This window comes from Thermobia domestica, chromosome 15, assembly GCF_964235325.1.
Source record: "Thermobia domestica chromosome 15, izTheDome1.hap1.1, whole genome shotgun sequence".
In the NCBI taxonomy this organism is placed as follows: Eukaryota; Metazoa; Arthropoda; class Insecta; order Zygentoma; family Lepismatidae; genus Thermobia; species Thermobia domestica.
This window is the reverse complement of record NC_137468.1, coordinates 190,903,700-190,922,757: the sequence shown is the minus strand read 5'-3', so window position 1 is coordinate 190,922,757 and position 19,058 is coordinate 190,903,700. Positions and strand designations below refer to the sequence as shown.

At 35.7% G+C, this 19,058-nt stretch overlaps 1 protein-coding gene across 1 annotated transcript; it reads right to left on the bottom strand.

The window, feature by feature from the left end:
- Positions 1–975: 975 nt before the first annotated feature.
- Positions 976–18,785, bottom strand: Dnaaf3 (Dynein axonemal assembly factor 3). The gene is made up of 2 exons (XM_081740594.1): positions 18,649–18,785; positions 976–4,183 (listed from the first exon to the last, which is right to left on the bottom strand). Exon 2 carries the CDS (start codon positions 3,951–3,953, stop codon positions 2,547–2,549), a length of 1,407 nt encoding a protein of 468 aa, XP_081596720.1. The 5' UTR covers positions 3,954–4,183; positions 18,649–18,785; the 3' UTR covers positions 976–2,546.
- Positions 18,786–19,058: the final 273 nt, after the last annotated feature.

Below are 19,058 nucleotides of genomic sequence, written 5' to 3'. Positions count from 1 at the left end.
ACCACAAATATACATTACCGATTATACACATAGTATCAGTATTAAAAGTACCCTCCAAAATCATTATCAAATTATATTCTTACAAGACAGTCATAGATATGCGACAATCATTTTTGACATGAGTGCACATTCCTTGACCAATCACAAGAGAATTATATATTTTTTTTTCTGAACTGCAAAATTTGTCTTGAAAAATTAGCTTTATATATATATACACACAGACGGTTGATTAATTCGTGTCAATTTCATTTGTTCACTGTACAAAAGTGGTATGAAGTAAAGCCGTGCAATTTGGTGTAACTTTAGACGAAGGACATAAGTTTTGATTCGCCATAGATGCATGTCACTTGTACTAAAGATTGAAGAGATATAGGGTCAAAGGTCAAGTTTCGATTTTTTCCTTATGGGACTGCAGTGGTAAATTCTGAAAAAGCCTGAAAAAACATAAATCGAAGTGATAACAAAGATCGGATCTAGGTCAGATCAAGGTCACAGGTCATCTTGAGAACCCATTGAATACACTGAAAACAACGCAATGTTCGTGCCTCATCATGTAAAAAATGGGTTCTCAAGGTGACCTGTGACCTTGGTCTGAAAGTGACCTCTGACCATGACACTTGATTGACGCATATTTGGTCGGCTTGTGACATAGAATCATACCATACAGCTTTTTCTTTCTTATCACTTCGATTGTTTTTTCAGGCTCTTTTAGAATTTACCATTGCAATCCCATAAGGAAAAAATCGAAATTTGACCATGACCTTAAATCTCTTCAATCTTTAGTACAAGCGACATGCTTCTACGGCGAAACAAAAATTATGTCCTTCGTCTAAAGTTACACCACATTGCACGTTTTTACCTCATACCACTTTTGCACAGTGAACAAATGAAATTGACACACGAATTAATCAACCCTCTATATATATATATATATATATATATTGAAAGAAATAAAACTGGGAATAAAACAATATATTCTCTTCATCGAAATCTCGCCACTATTTTTATTACCAGGAGTTAAAAGTGATCACAATACAATTTATTTTGTATATATTTTCTGTTACTTTCAAATTAATTTTTAAAAAAAAAACTGGAGATCTTTAAAAGTTTCTTTCCATTTATTACGCTAAACTTCAATGAACACCACTTTAATTAAAAGTTAAATGTTAGTTACAATTTTAAAAAAAAGTTCATATTTAGTACGAGTTTAGGAGACTTTTACACATGAATTTCCAGATGAAAAATCTATTATTTGTAACGTAAAGAAACATGACATAATTAATGAACTACGCAGACGCGTGGATAAGTCAGTGAAGAATCTCGAACGCGAAATTTAGTAACAATCGATAAAATGGTCATATTTAAAAAGACTTTGAGAGATTATGGAGCTAAAGATAGTATGTTATAAAAGGCAACTTATTTTAATACTGGGGAGCATACAAATTATGGAAATTTTATACAAGATTTAGAGAAAGAAAAAGAAAGTTTTACATTCCGAATTCACACTTATTCTTAATAACGAATATATATAAAAAAATTACATTCACTGATGAACTTCTTACATATATCGCATTATATCAGCCAGCTGCAAAACCGTATTTTAAAAAAAAAAAAAGCTTCACACACACATAGTGATATTCGTACTATATACACAATATTTTGATGCTACAACGCGTATAATATACAACAACAAATATAAAAAAATCTTGACTTAATACAAACGAACTTGACTTAATCTTGACTTAAACAATATAAAACACGATTCACCCTCATGGCTGATTTATTTTACACAATATAGAGAGATACAAAGCATTTTCGCTAATAACTCTTGACCAGAAACAAATTTGCATCTAAAATATGTACAAATGCTAGAAACACAAGTCGGTTGTGATATTTATTAAATCAATATCAGATCCCTCCCTCGCCGTCCCACCCTAGAGATACTGCTTGACGTAATTTACAAGTCAAAATTTCCTAACCAACATGAAATTTACAATTTGGTAAGTAAAACACAACCTTCACTTGATATCTCAATATCAAATAACTCTTTAGAAGCTAATAATTATATATATACATAAAACAAAGTACTACAAGAATCAGTAATGTTATTCAACATTGTAAAAAAATAAATACGAACGAACAATCTATTGCAAGTTCTAAAATTGCAAAAACAAACAAATATCACGTGTAAAAAATATTGCATTTTATAAGTAATTTGGGAATTAAATGACACGAGATTTTTAAGTCACACACAATATTAATAAATTCATGCACCTTAAACACGAACATTATACTTCATTTTGTTGACTATATCATATATTTCATTAGGAGTAACACTTAAGTGAAACAATGTGTTTATACAACAGTGATTTTGCACATTTCTTTTAGCGATTAGCGAATAGGAAAGAAAAAAGTCGTGAGTGCAGAAAAGTACACGCATATCTGAATTAAAAAGCTCCTACTTATCAACATCAATAACGCACTTATTGGAAAGTTTTTGTAACAATTTGGATAATTTCGTGTATTGAAATGAATCACAATATGGCTCATGTGGCTTTTACAACTTTTAACTTGGCCAAACTATCTTTTAACGGATTGAACTGCGTACTCAGTTCGCAACTGCTGGACTTGGCCTTTTCGGTTACCAGATCAGCAAACTCATTTAATCCTTCTTTCCGGACTGTGAGAAGGAACTTTCTCGATTCAATGAAAACCTTTGCCGTGTCTTTAACCATTCCTATCAACTCAGGAGTCAGACAGTTTATCATATATTGAGAAACAAAAGCTCCGTGGAAGTAGTTCTTGTACGCTTCCTTACCTTGTAAATTATTAAGCGCTGACACAGGAAGAAAATATACTTTGGCGAACTCAACAGGAAGAGCAGTATGTGCCTCTTCAATGATCCTCTTTGGTGGCCATTTTGAATTTTCAGTCCTGTTGGCCATTTGGGCAACATTCTCTTTGGTTTCATTGTCAGCACTTAACTCTTTATGAGGATCAATTTCCCGAATAACAATACAATCTTTAGAATCCTCCTCTTCGACATGGACATACGGCTCCCTTTTTTGAATTTCATAAAAAATTCGCATCAAATTTCTTTCCGTGACATCAGTTGAACGTTTCACATGTACTCCGTTGGTAGTTTTCAGCATCTCCTTATCAGCACATTCGATCCCGTACGTAATGAAAGGACCAGTCACGATATCTCCCATATAACCATGGTGGCAGATCTTCTCTCCGATCTTCACTATTCCCGAAGCCAACGTGAGATTCGGAGCACTACACTCCGTTTCAAACCAATCGAAAGCTACTCCTGATTCTCTCCAGTTCTTGTACTCTTGGCTGTTGACAATTTTACCACCCACATCACACAGCCGCATGTGATAGTCCCAGTCAAAGACGCCAGCTTTGGCATCGTATCGCGTCCCCAGAAAATGCCTTAACCTGTTGTCCCAATGTCGAGCCACATCAAAAACACCTTTCTTATTGTTCCTCCAGAACTTAAATATAGTTTCAAGCACATCCCTGTCCTTGTACTTCAGCATGCTCAGGTCAACCAATGGAAGTCGCCGCCTCAAGTAATCCAAATTAGTCACCATGAGAATTAGCTGATTGGCCTTGTTTTGAATAAAAGTACTGCTGTTGGGACGAATGAAGGTGTTACCGTACATCTCCATAAAAAGGCGAGTCTTTTCCTGTAGTCCCAACACATCAGGAGGTTCCAAAGCTGTCAACAGCAGCAGCAGCTGACGAGCGACCAATTCTAGAGTTATTTCAACAACATAGAAGTTAATATGCCGTAACTTATGTTTGTAAGCACACGCAATAGTCTGCAGAATGTGTCTCGCATCACCAGCACCAATCAGAAGAACATTCACATCTTCTGCTTCGTTCTCTTCCGAACATTTGATTTCGTCCAGAAAGTCAAATGTGGGACTGAACCCCCACCACATGTTGCAAGTTACCAGATAATTGTTACCAACAAACACATGTACAATTACCTCATAATGAAATGCACCATCTTCGATCTTTTACCTTGCATTAACTTGAACCACATTTTCATCTTTATTACTCATGCACCAAACGCAGATGGATAAATCAATCCCTCTGCTTCTCAGGAATTCCAGATAAAGTTGGGCCAGTCTAAATCTATTCAGTTTTCTTTGAATATATCACGCCTTATCTGAAAAGAGAAATTCAAATTTTGTCTAAAATAATAACAATAATAGATACTATTGGATGCATATTGAATATTTAAATAGACGAAAAAAAAAACTATTGCTTCAACACATCTATTAAAGCTTATTTTTCACTATGGATTTAAGACTGAATACGCCGCTTCGTCAGTGTGGCAAATAAAAATCTTGCTGCAAATCGAATTTCATATTAAAGAAAATTTTTAATAGATTTATTCCAGTTTTTAATGTAAATGATCTAATTTTTGATTCGGTTAGATTTTTCACTTTTCCATTCTGTGAAGGAATACTGCCAAAGTACACTACTCTTGACACCGCTATCTTATGAAGAATTCTTCACAAATAATTGGTATACTAAAAATTACTAGTACAATTCTTGTCATTTGAAATGAAATTTTTGAGTTTTACGTCCCACGATTATGCCGGCTAGGCTAAAGAAGACGATAATGATGAGAAATGAATGAAATGGTGTAATGAAGAAAGTGGGAGAACCCCGAGGAAACCCACCACAAAATTCACTTGGTGCGAGCTGGGATCGAACCAGGTACCCCATGCACCAGAGGTGAAGGCTCTACCGCTGATCTTGTCATTTGAATACTGTCTTCTAATAGCTTTTGTTTCTATGAATACAAATCGAAAAGAGAAATTAACCGTCACACTGACGAAGAGACGATCTGCGTCATGAATTGAGTGAGTTGAATTGATTTTAGTTTAGCGTCCCTTTCAGCAGCGAGGCTAACTGAGACGTGGACCTACTGATTAACGTGGAATCCGAACCACATGAGCTCCCGCTAGGAATCGAACCCGGGTCTCCCATGCCAAAGGCGCGTACGATAACCGCTTAGCCACGAAGGAACTCGAGTTGTGCCATGAAATCATTGTGAAAAACAGGCTTATAACAGATGTATTGAGACCCAAAGCAGAACAACAGGCGACAGTGCGACAATGTCGCAGAAAGAAAATGTGAGCTGCAGGAAGATTGGCTAACTTCTAGACGAAAATTACTCTCAGAAAGATTGTCTACACCTTAAATAATTACGCTTGCAGAAAGATTTTCTTCTCCGTAAATAAAACACGATTCAGGACAATTCAACGTTTGATAGTCATGATAATATATCGATAAATATATGCGGCGCTAGGATTAGGGATTTAGGATTTATATTTCTGGGCTTTCGGCATCTAAGGCCATTTAGCCCTTCACGATTTGAGGGATGACGTCCCTCGGCGAGCACACAATCCGAGGAAAGGGAAGGAAGGAAGCGGCCTGGGACCTATAAGTTAGGTACCATCCCGGCACTTGCGTGGTGTGAATGTGGAAAACCCAGGAAAACCTCATTCAGGGTGGCCGGCCTGAAAAAGAGTGTTACACTTTTTCGACCGAGTGACCCCACCGGGAATCGAACCCGGGACTGCTCGCACCGAAGGTCGACTACGCTACGCAGGGCTACTAGGCGGCGCTAGGATTTTGGTAATGTTGGTGCAGGTTGGGAAGGGATAAGACATATTAAAAATATCAACATGGTACGCAATAAAAACTATTATGTACATATTTAAAGAAACTTCATACATGGATACACGTGTATGTGAGTTATGGATTTTTCAAAGAAATATCAGAATTTTTAAGTGTGCAAAAGGCTTTTTTTTTTTTTTTTTTTTTTTTGCAATGGCATCAATTACAAGAGCTTCTATAAGAACATTTTTCTGTTGAATGGAACCATGGCTTTAAATTCTTCAATGACATCTTCAATATCTATGCTCAGTGAAATCGACTTTTGAACAGAGAGCAACATTATATGGAGTTGAAGCATAATCGATCTTCGACATTTGGACTTGACATAATTCATTTTGGAAAAACTCCGTTCGCATGAGCAACTAGCCAACCAGATGCTCTTCCAACACATCCTAACATTGTTGCCAGAACGCTTTGCACTATTGAGCCTTAAGATCTCAAAGACAATCCCTGTATGATACCAAGTAAATTATGACACTTGAAAAGTCCCTCAAATATATCCAAACAGAAACCATAAATATACAAAATAGATAGGATTATTATAGGAAATCTGAAAATCGAAGTTAATGTGAGTGCAGCTGCACCCACTCTGGTGCCGCCTATGCCGATAAACCTGAGGCGCGTGAAATGGAAGAGTAAGCGATTCGCACAGTCACCACCACGAGCGCTACAGTCGCCAGTGCTACAGTACATGCACCCAAGTCGAGACCCTAGAAAACAACAGCTGCCCGATGGCGGGATGCTTGCTCAGCCACTGCACATTGCTTGGTAACGCTTCTGTCGTGGTTATAATGTGATTGTGATACTTAGAAAATGACTACCTCAGGACGAGTTGTGAAAGCTAAGGGTTCTCTAATTATCAACATTATGACTAACCGCCGTGCAGCCAGTGATTTTTCGTCTGAAGAGACTGACACAATTGATATGTTGGCTTACAACCAGGACCACCTGCTGGTTACAAGGGAAACAGGAAATTTTTCGAAATGGTATTATGTCAGAAATATAGTAGTCAATACCACAAACAGTAGAAGCTTATTCCTGGAGACAAATTAATGTTTAAAGAAGTGACTTACGAAGTTGTAAGAAGGATTCAACAGGGTGTCTACTAAAATTCCAAAATGAAATTTCGTGACCTCTTCTTTACCAAACCATAAAATTTCGTATCATTCCGAAGAGTGAATTAGCCGGATTTTCACCCATGCGATAGAAGGGTGCTTTGCGAGCGATTCGGTAGCGTCTAAAGCCGACCACAGACATTTTTGGTGGTGAATTTTGATATTTTACAGAACAGAATTTTCCGATCTGTACTTACATTTGTAGAGATTAAAAAAACCAAAAGCTAAATTTCGTGACATTCGTGACCGACAGACACCCTATTCAAGGATACTTAAATGATTAATTTTCATGTATTAAGATGTGTAATAAAAAAATACATAAATGAAAATAGGTAAGTACCTGTAATTCTTGGGAATTTATTGATTGAATACTTATTTAGATCTTAGACAACTCTAAAAGTTCCCTGTACATTTCATCATAAATAAAAAGCCTATAAGTATTTAAAAAAAATGCTTTCATGTGTTTGAAAATTTTATGTTATAATTTTACTATGCCATTACTAACATACTTGCAGAGAGTTCTCTGATTTTTCTAAGTCGTCGTTAGAAAGTTGAAAAGCGTTCTGCTTTGGGGCGCTGAGGTAACAGATTTTAACAATTTGATAATTAAAAATATAATAATACAATTTTAAATAAAGTTCTAAACCACAATACACAGCAGAAAAAAAACAAAAAAAAAAAAAAAAAACAATGAAACAAGGGAAAGGAAAAATAAGCACTTTTCCACTTTTCTTTGTTATTTCACAGAACCTTCACTTAATATATTATGTTACATTTGTGCGATTCCACCTTAAACTTTACGTTCACGTCTTACATAGCCTTGCTGCTCAAAAAGGACGCACCAACTGTTTAGTTCTAATTAACTTATTTAACCTGATTAGTTTTTGTTAAAAGATGACAGTTCAATGTATAAGAAGCAAATCGAAAAAATGAAATCTTTGAGTTTAACGTCCCACGATTATGCTAATTAGGCTAAAGGAGACGGTGATAATGAGAAATGAATGACATGGTAAAATGAAGAAAGTGAGAGGAAACTCACACACGGTGTCTGTCCACCACAAAGTTCACTTGGCGGGGGCTGGGATCGAACAAAGGACCCCACGCATCTTGTATGAACGCTCTACCACTGAGCCACCGCGGCCGTAAGAAGAAGCAAGTCGAGTAGATACTTGAAACTGTGTAGATAGTTCTGTATGAGTGTGTGCACAGCCTATAGCTACAAGACCGTAGTGTTGTCCATGTGGAATTGACAGAAACATTCATAGTATTATTAAACCGAACTATTGTTGAACGAACCAGCGTTTGTGTTATAGTGTCCATCACCAACTCCCACCAACCAACAATACTATATTACGTATTACTTTTTACATATACACATTAATTTTAAATTTATTCAGCATTCAATTCCTAATACGACAAGATATCCAAACACAAATTATAACATCATAATCCGACTGTTTTTAAATATTTAATGAACAACAGAACTTCAGAAGTTTGGAGAAAAGAGAAAATCATAAGAAACCTGAACTTTTGCTGCGATATACTTCTAGAGTTACGTGAGTCAATAATAATAATAATAATAATAATAATACAGCGCCAATTCTTAGCGCATATCCAACAGGAGGGTGGTTCGCCGATCACTGTGGTATTCTTTCACACTGTTTCTAGACAACCAGTCATACGACCGCGCTGTTGCCAGTTTGTTGAGAGTTGAAAAATCTGTCAAATAGTTGTTTCTGTTATGCTATAGTAGTAGAGACGGTCTAATACACGTTTGAATATGTGCTGTTTTAAGTGTTTTTCTCTTCCAAATTACTGGTGATTGTTGATTGCTAATAGGTCCAGTGTGTGCTGTGTTCACAAAAGAAGATAAATATGCCAACTGAACATACTGAAACAATATGGAATAAGTAAACTGCTTCAATACACACGTCAGTCATACAAACGCACGATGCTACTTCGAAGACGAGAGAACAAATAAAGGTTCCCTTTTCCACATAGAACAGGTAATCAAGCGCACTTTGAACGTTTTGAAAGTAGTGAAAGAATTATTATAGTATCCGCGTCACCGCACAAAAACTCGGAAGCACAAACGATAATAATCTTTCGGTAACACAACACCTGGCACAGAAAAGGTCACGAGCAAGTCTAAATTCAACTCTAAATGAGTTCACGAAAAATGCAATACGATATCACGCTTATAGTTATTGCAAACAAACAAACAAAATCGAACTTTAAATTCTTTCCTTGATTCGTTGCAGAAAGAGAGTATTCACGGATGGGAACACAACTGTACACAAAGTACTTAAAAAGACAGGGTTTCGATACAAGAAATTTTTAAGAAGGAAGATTTTATTAAAAGAGAGGATGATATAGTTCTGAGCTCAAAATTTCCGGTCACCAGGTCGCCATTGGCGACTAGAACTTTAGAGCTGGCGTCCAGTGTTCAGTAGGAATGGTTTGTGCCTAAACTCACAAGGACGCACAGTTTCTGTTTCGCACAAAATAATTGTTACTGAGTGATACACACGAAATGTGAAGTCTTCACAACGAACATGGAAAGTGAAGTCTCTACAACGTTGTAATTCGCCCCTCCTTTCCCACTCTCAATCGAAATGATTCGCCTACTGGCACGTCAATGCGAGAAATTGAACTACAATCGACAACTGGTACTTCAGTGCAGAGAGAGAGAGAGAGCGTTACACAAACGTGAAGTCTTAAGGTAAGCTATTTTTTAACATCTCTATGAATTGTGCAATTCAAAATTTATTATCCTGAATCTAATTGTCTGGTTTTGAAATTTTATGCCCTGATGTAATCTTTTTTTTTTGTCAAACCAAAGGCCACGTGAGAGACACTGGCGACCATCATTTTTGGAATGGCGAGTGCGTCTGACTTTGAAATTTTTCGCCCTGATATAGCTGTTATGTGGTTTCGTTTTTTGAAGGAGATGGCAAATACTGAACCTGAGAGAATAGTATGATTTGACGAAACATGAGCAAATACTAATTACTCTAACAACAAATGTAAGACTAACTTGACATGCATATTTATGCGAATTGCTCAATATGGGCTATTTTTTTTTTTTTTTCCAGGCAGGTGTGAAGTTTCATATCGAATTATCTCGTCCTGTTTTATACCATGTAAGACGACAGAAATTCCGGATTTTGTATAAATTCAATGTATAACCAAATTTATTAATCAATTAACCAGGACGCAAAATTTCTGGTCACCACGTCACCATTGGCGACTGGAAATTTAGAGCTCCAGTGTTCAGAAGGAATGGTTTCTGCCTAAACTCACAGGGCTGCGCAATTTCTCTTTCGTACGAAAATAATTGTCACTGCGTGACAGAAAATAGGGAATGTGAAATCTTCACAACGGACATGAAAAAAGAAGTCTTCACAACGTTGTAATTCCAGGGCTTGGAAAAACCCGTTAAAAATTAAAAAAAAAAAAAAAAGCCCAACCCACCTGGGCCCATATAGGTATTTTCGGGTTTAATTGTTTTTTTTTCGAATTTTTCAGTATCTTTGGGGTAAAAGTTTAAAAATATGATCTATATTGCAAGGTTATCATTGTCACAACTTGCAACAGTTTTCTATTCACTGCCGTTTTGAAAAAATGGCCGCCATTTTGAAATTTTACAATGAATCGCCAAGAAAATCTATACAGCAAATTTTGAATGTCTCCTGCTTGTACCCTCAAAATTTAACCATAAAAGACCGAAAATTGCGCTTATAGCGTGGATACCCGCTAGTTTGAAAATATGGTGGCCATTTTGAAATTTTACGTTATGCCGCCAAAATCTATACAGGAAATTTAGTGTCTTGTACTTGTACCGCGAACATTTAAACTTAAAAAGTGGTACCCTGTTGTATGTGTAGTAGGCCTAGTCAGACGAACAAACAAATGTAGATCGAATCATCGCAGGAATCTCAGTGACTTTCGCCAAATATGAACACCAAATATATTAATTTAAAACAAAGATATAATTCATGTTTTATAAAATAAATGTTTCAAAATGTCTTATACGACATAAATATTTTCCAGCGTAATATAAATGGTTTTATTGTTGAAGTTCAGTTTCGATACCTTATGCATTTAATTACGGGAATTTTCCGAGCACTTGTTCCAAGACAGTTCTTTCCAGAAAACAATTAACAAAGAAATAATTCATATTTTATAAAGTATGTGTTTCAAAATGTCTTAAATGAAATTAAATATTTTCCAGCGTAAAATAAATAGTTTTATTGTTGAAGTATTAACTTACGATGCTTTGCGCGTTCAATTGCGGGAATTTCCCGAGCAATTCTTTCACGACTTTTTTTTTTCTTTCTTCGAAAATGCAGCTTTCTTTACTGTACATCGAAACTTCCACTAGTACGGAAGTTTGAATTTGGCACTTGAAATAGTAAGCGTTACGTAGTTTTCGGAACTCCGAGCATTAAGCTTCTTAAATTTGATAAGATTTTTTACGCTATTGCTGATGTTGATTCTACAGAATGCTTATTTGAAGAGTAGCAACAAATAACTGAACTAAACTGCTGTTGTTGGGGAACCAAATTTTACTGAAGAATACTTGTGTTACCATCAAAGATAACAAATAATACTAGCAGTTATACTAATGCACTACATATTTACTGGTAGTACCGGCACTTATGACCTTAAGCCCGTCGAATGTATGAGAAATTACGTCTCTTGGCGTCGACGAGCACCCTATTTACGAAAAGTATTTTCTAAAATATAAAATTGCATATTTTACTTCAAATAGGCTATAAGCATAATCCATACAATTATTTGATCTATAATAATCTCAAGCTAAGGTATTTTTTTTTTCCGCACGAAGAAAGTCAAAAATCACTTTCAATGTGATCACCTTAGTTGTATCAGTAATATACTAGCAAAAAGCTCAAAAACCAAGGTGGGTCCAACCCGAAAAAAAGTTTTTTTCGGGCTGGGCCCATTTGGGCAAACCCTGTGGAATTCGCCCCTCCTTTCCTACCCTCAATCGAAAACTTTATTAAGAGATTCCCAAATTTGCTTCCAATTGTCACATTTTGTAGTTTTCCCTGTGAGTACTGCTTCATACGCGAGAGAGGCTTCAGCAATTTCAACAGAGATTAGATTGCCTACAGGAATTCACTGAAGACTGACACACTGGATGATTTGCTTACAATTTCTATCAATGGGCTCTCAATGGACAACTGCTGCTTCAGTGCAGAGAGAGAGAGAGAGCGTTACACAAACGTGAAGTTTTAAGGAAAGATATTTTTTAATATGTATACGAATTATACAATTCGAAATTGATTATCCTGAATCTAACTGTGTGGTTTTGAAATTTTATGCCCTGATGCAATACCTTTCTTTATCAAACCAAAGGCCCTCGGGGAAGGGAGGGGGGACCTTTCATAATCTGTATGTGAGAGATATTGGTGACCATCATTTTTGAATTGAAATTTTGAATCCGATTGAAATTTTGCGCCCTGTATGAACATACAAAGAGTGAAAAAGTGAATGACTGGACCGGAATTCGAACCCTGGGTCCCGGTATATGGTGCCGATCCATTAACCAAACTATTAATCTATTATATATTTTTCCTGTAGATTCATGAACAGAGGGGGGGGGGGGTTCAACTACTCTCTCATATCCTTTCAGGACACGCGTGATTTTTCTATATAGTAAATGTTTATTTTGCATAGTGTCTTGTTCAAGGGGATTAAACCCACAAATCCACTCCTAGCATACGCCATTGTTCCAAGTATTATTACTGTTGTTATTTAGAAACCATTCTTTCTGTAATACTATTACGATTACAGAATTATGACTAGTTAACCGTCCTAAATTTGTCGTCAGAGCTGCTGCTTTCTGGCTGCAGAGCCTTTGGCAACAGCACCTTCAATACACCACGTGTTTTCTCGAACTGTCAGAAGTCAGTTTTCGTTAACTGTTCTTTAAATACACAAGGGGTAACTAGATTTTTGTCTCGTCCTGTATGTAAAGTATACAATTCAACAAATAAACCTGAATGCAATTGTTGATCACGAGCCAAGAATAGTAGCTCAAGTGGTAGAGCGTTGGCTTCGCATTCGGGAGGTCGTGGGTTCGAATCCCACTGCCGACCATCCTGATTGAGGTTTTCCAGGGTTTCCCTCACTCCTACCAGGCAAATGCCGAGATGGTACCTACTAAACAGGCCCTGGCCGATACCTTCCTAAATCCTTTCCATTGTTATTGTTGTTGTTGGATATCCAGTGTAAAATGGCCTCTGAGCTGTATCTGGTGATTGTTAAATAAATAAATAAATATACCATAGTACAAGATTATGAGATAACTAGTGAAAGCATCTTAATTTTTGAATTATTTCTGGTGGTATCTCTCATTGTATCTCCAACAAGTGGGGTCGTTACTTGGATAGAAATTTTGGGTCCCTTTCAGCAGCGGGGCTACATATTTGAGGCATGGACCTACAGATTAACGTAGAAACCGAACTGCATGATCTCCCAGCGAGAATCAAACGCTTGTACACTAACCACATAACAGAGCTTTCTTGTTAACTTGACAAAGCACACTCCTGTTGGTAAGGCCGCGCCTCCATTGCTTCCGAATGCGATTGCGAATTTCCCAGCACGTGTAAATACATTGGAATGCCTCGACTAGTTCCGATCTGCCAATTGCGAAAACCGACGAAAAGATGCAAATGCTAACTATCCCAACATGCTGGGATTGTTCGTCCGAATTCGTGCGAATGGAGAGTCGTCTACAGAGAAATTGAGCGATACGTGAGAGAAGAAAGTTTGTTTTGCGTGAAAGCAGACGACGTTGTGAAGTGCGGAGTTAAAAAAATAAAATAAAATAAAATAAAATAAACAAAAAATAAAATAAAATAAAATAAAATAAAATAAACAAAAAATAAAAATAAAGATGGAAATGGATGTTGATGCTTTAATAAATTGTGTTTTTGATAAAGTTCCATTGTGGAACCCGGGTAGACGTAACCAAGGAACTTGGAGTAGAAGATATGTGTATTTTCTTTTCTTTTGTCTTTAAAATATGAAGATTTAATTAATACACGACCCGCAACATTTTATTCAATTTATATTTCGTTTTTGTTCCTCAAATAATGATTTTACGAATACATGTAATTATTGACAAATATGTTTGAAATAGCAAAAATGGGTTTCTTTACTCGTGGAGAAAATTTTCTTAGAAAGTAGGTTGATTCTATAATCTCTAATTTTATTTAGTTAATTTATTTTAAAGTGAAAATAGTAGCGGTTATCACGGAAGCATAATAATAGTAACAGAAGCAACATTCACTTTATTTTGCGCACAAAGGAAATTAATAGATATTATTGTTATTTAGGCTTTCAAGACTTTAAGGTACGAATTTTCAAGCAAAAATATTTTACATTGAAGCTTTGAAAGAAACATTCCAACTTGATTCGTATTCGCAAAACTTCGGATGTAGTAGAGGCACATGGATTCGCAGTTCGCATTCGGAAGCAATGGAGGCGCGGCCTTGGTATCCTTACATAGACACAAACAATGGTACTATCTCCAACCATGAGAACAGATGCAAGGAAACAAACAAATCTTCCTTTACCCGCACACCCATCTTCACTTACGCATCTTCTCCCCGCGGGCCATCCTGCTTCGCCCTACCCTAACGCGAACTAAACCAGTATTACAGGTGGTAGTTTTATTTTTCACAATTGCACTGAATATGAAGATACAACACATACCATCTGTCGTGAAGCTCTTCTAAACAAACCAATGCTTGCGTAAGAGTACCAACTGGATCTTGTGATGTAAAATTATTCTAAAAGTAAGACATATAGTATTTCAAACCAAAAATTGTAAACCTAACCCTTGTATTTGACTTCGTTTTTTTTTTTTTTTTTTTTTTTTTTTTTTTTTTTTTTTTCATACACAAAGCTCTGTAAAAGATCATACCGTCGGAATTACATATTGGAAATTTAGGTTAACTGCTGCACAATAGGTCCAGGAATACGAGATTTAACTTAACCGAACCTAAACTAACCTCACTTATGTCTTAACATACTGGGCCAACTCTGCGGTACAAAAGTCGGAAATTTTAATGTAAGTTTTGTTTCGCAGATGTGAGCCAGAAATACTTTAAGCTAACCTAAACACATCTAGTTCGCATCCGTAGAATATCTCTCTTTTAATATTTTGGCTTGAAATAAAATGAGTGCCGATTGATAATACAGATTCTTATATTTGTAAAATCTACAAAGTCGTCTGTAATAGTATTTTAACAGACCAGTGTAAAAATAATCGAAGTACTGTGTTCTTATCTCTGAGATGTGTATGTATCTACGTAGAAATACATTAATGAAAGGCCAATCCTTTTTAAGCACGGATTCCTCCGTACGATAATCATTAACTACAGTACGGTATACAGGGTTTGAAAAAGCCCAACCCACCTGGGCCCATGTGGGTTTTTTCGGTTTTTTTTCGAAATATTTCAACGTCTTCGGGGTAAAAGTGTTAAAATGTATTTGTATTTCAAGATTGTCATTGTTACAACTTGAAACAACAAAAGAAGCACCATTTTGAAATTTTTCACTGGATCGCCGAGAAAATCTATACAGAAATTTAGCATATCTCGTGCTTCCATCCTCAAAATTTCAACTTAAAAAGACGGAAAATTGCGTTTTGTAGCGTGGACACTCGTTATTTTAAATAAAGAAAAAAAAACCCGTTAATTTGGAATTTTACGTTGGTATGCCGTCAAAATCTATACAGGAAATTTAGTGTCTCGTGCCTGTACTCTGAAAATTTTAACTTAAAAGACCGAAAGTTGTATCCTGTAGTGTGTGTGGTAGGGCAGACAAACGAGTTGAGTTGATTTTGTGTTTAACGTCCCTTTCAGCAGTAAGACTATATTAATGAGACGGGACCTACTGATTAACGTGCAATCGGATCCACATGAGCTCCCGCCGGGAATCGAACCCGGGTCTCCCACGCCGAAGACGCATACGCTAACCGCCTAGCCATGAAGGAGCTCGGCAAACAAACGAACAAATGTAAATCAAGTCATCCAGAAGCCTGACTGACGTTCGCCAAATATGAATACCAAAAGGGATCTATTAATTTAAAACAGAAATACAATTCATGTTGTATGAAATAAATAAATGTTTCAAAATGTCTTATATGAAATAAACATTTTCCAGCGTAAAATAAATGGCTTTATTGTTGAAGTTCACTTCCGATACTTTGTGCGTTCAATTACGGAAATTTCCCGAGCACTTGTTGCAAGACGGTTCTTTCCCAAAAATTAAAATAATTAACAAATATATAATTCATATTTTATAAAGTAATTGTTTCAAACTGTCTTAAATGAAATTAACTATCTTCTAGCATAAAATGAATAGTTTTTTTGTTCAAGTATTTAATTCCGATGCTTCTGCGTTCAATTATTACATAATAAATAAATTATCACCTAATAGTGCATAAAGTTTTTTTTTTTATTAACGCGGACGTTATCATTAGCCGCTCATTAATTCCCAGAGGAGGATTATTATATAATAAATAAGTTATCACTTAATAGTGCATAAAGTTTTTTTTTTTTTTTTTTTTTATTAACATAAAACAAAATAAACTAAATAATACTTTTTAGTGCAATTTGGTACGCGGAAGGTGAGAAAATTGTTAAAGCATTCAAAAGTAAAAATAACCTAAAGCCAAGTTGTATAAACTTAAGAATATACTTTTTCACAAAAAGCTAGAACATAACATCTAGCTGGCCTTAATATGTGCATCTGTAATTTAATTTATTGTTTGAAAAAAAAAAAAAAAAAAAAAATGGTGACGGACGTGTTGGTGGACAAATACACAAATTTTCCAAAACTAAACAAAAAACAAAAGGTAAACCCGTCAAACGTATGAGGGACAAGATCCCTCGGTATCGCCTAGTTGGCGAGCACACTAGTCACGGAAAGTATTTTCTAAAATATAAAATTGCATATTTTATTTCAAATAGACTATAAGCATAACCCATAAATTAATTCGTTCTATAACTATCTCAAGATAAGGTAAGTTTTTTTTTTTTTTTTTTTTTTTTTTAATTCATTCAGTGCGTTCAGAACTTTATAAAGGTCTTATGTTGAATGTTGTTGTATACCTTAACGTGAAAGCATCTAATTCGCCCAAGGAAAGTCTAAAATTTGATAAAAATAACTTTCAATAAGATCATCTTATTTGTACCAATAATATCCTAACCAAAAGACCAAAAACCAAGGTGGGTTTTTTCGGTCTGGGTCCACTTGGGCAAACCCTGACGGTATACAAAGTGAAGGTCAAGTTAAGTATTTGAAGACAGTGTGCTAACACATGATGCGCAAGAACAGAAATGTCCGACAGTTAAAGGATCCGCTATTTGTGAAATTTACGGAAGTAATGTGAAAACAATGAAAACATGTGCTATGTTTAGCACAAGAAATCCAGAATCAGGAAAAAAAAAAAAAAAAAACTACTACAAGATTTAGAGAAGAAATTAGTTGAAGTAAGGGCAGCATAACTGATTTATCTCTCTTTAGGAATGTAATAAAGGCGCATCTTGTATCTACTTGCCGAAAAAAGACAAAGGAATAAGAATACAAGAATACAACGATTCAGGTAATTCGTCGTTCTCAGATATGGCGAGCTCGTGCATCGGATACATTTCCATCTTCAATTTTGTACGTACTTACGTTAATAGTGAAAATGAAATATTACAGTTTGTACATAGACACGAATTGTTGAAGTTGAGGACTGTATGGAAAATGCAATAGAAAAAATGAAATGAAATATATACATACGTCCCACGGATATGCCGCCTAGGCAATGGTGGAATGAATAAAGTGGGAGAACCCAGAGAAAACCTACGCACAGGGTGTTTGTCTACCACAAAGTTCACTTGGCGCGGGCTGAGATCGAACCAGGGACCCCACGCACCAAAAGTGAACGCGCTACCACTGAGCCACCACGGTCCCAGATATGCAATAGATATTTGACAATAAACATGATGTAAGTAGCTAACATTAACCTAAGGTAGCTAATCTAACCTAAATTAGCCTAATATGAAGATAAATAAGAGAAATTGTAACATTTTAAAGTAATGTAACCTAACCTAAACTAGCCTTACGGTATATGAACAGAAATTGTAACATTTTTTAGAAAAAAAAATGGCTGGACCTCTTTTGCTAAACTTACGCCGAAAATATATCTGTATCTTGCGTCTAACATCCACACAAGTACATCATCAAACACGTAAGTTGAGTGTTTTTATGCCATGTAGTGTTTTACCACTTTCCTCGTGTGTATATATCTACCATCGCTGACGCGCCTGTTCCCTACGGATGCACCCCCGCGCAGTCTAATTGAACTGTGCTCCTTCATTACTGGATTATATAACATTCGTGCGTTTTAGTTCCAATCGACTTCGTTTTCACGATAAGCAATTAATTTATGTATGAATCCGTATTCTGAATCTACATAACTGACTACAGAAGATTTATATTTAATTCCAACGGAGACCAACTGCTCCAGTTGTCAGTGATCTAGACAAAGCTGTTGTTAAATAATGATCTTACGGATACACACCAGATTCAAAGAAACTTGGATTATAAGGATTGAACAATTAATATTAGTAACTACTATTTATATAATGAACATTATTTACAAGTTATGTAACTTCATGGACCGAACTCCCGCTCATTCTTAAGATCAAATTCAATCAAATCAAGGACAACATTTTTCGTAAATAAGCAGCCTTTAAACATAAATTAATCAATACTATCTATATTCACACAGATTTACCTTTATGCATTAACTCAAACTATAAGAATAAGAATAATCGTCACTTATGCAAAATTCTAAAATTCCATGATATTTTTTTACAAATTTTCAACGCAAATACTTCAGATATCCGCCATTTGTAAACAACATTCGATATATCGCAAAATCACACGTACTAATTTTCAATCAATCTTTCCAGAGTAGTTACTTCCAGAAAAGTTAATAGCGAGACAGAATGAGAAGCCATTCATTACCAATAATCCAAAATATTGTAATTGAGTTTGCGATCATCGGTATTGCAGCTCTAAGACGGTTTCCTACTAAATTACGGATTCAATACTCAAATTAAAAAATAAACGTGAAACATTGACACACAATGTCGCTTAGTACATTTCTTTAAAAAAAAAAAACATGCAATTAAAACACTTTTC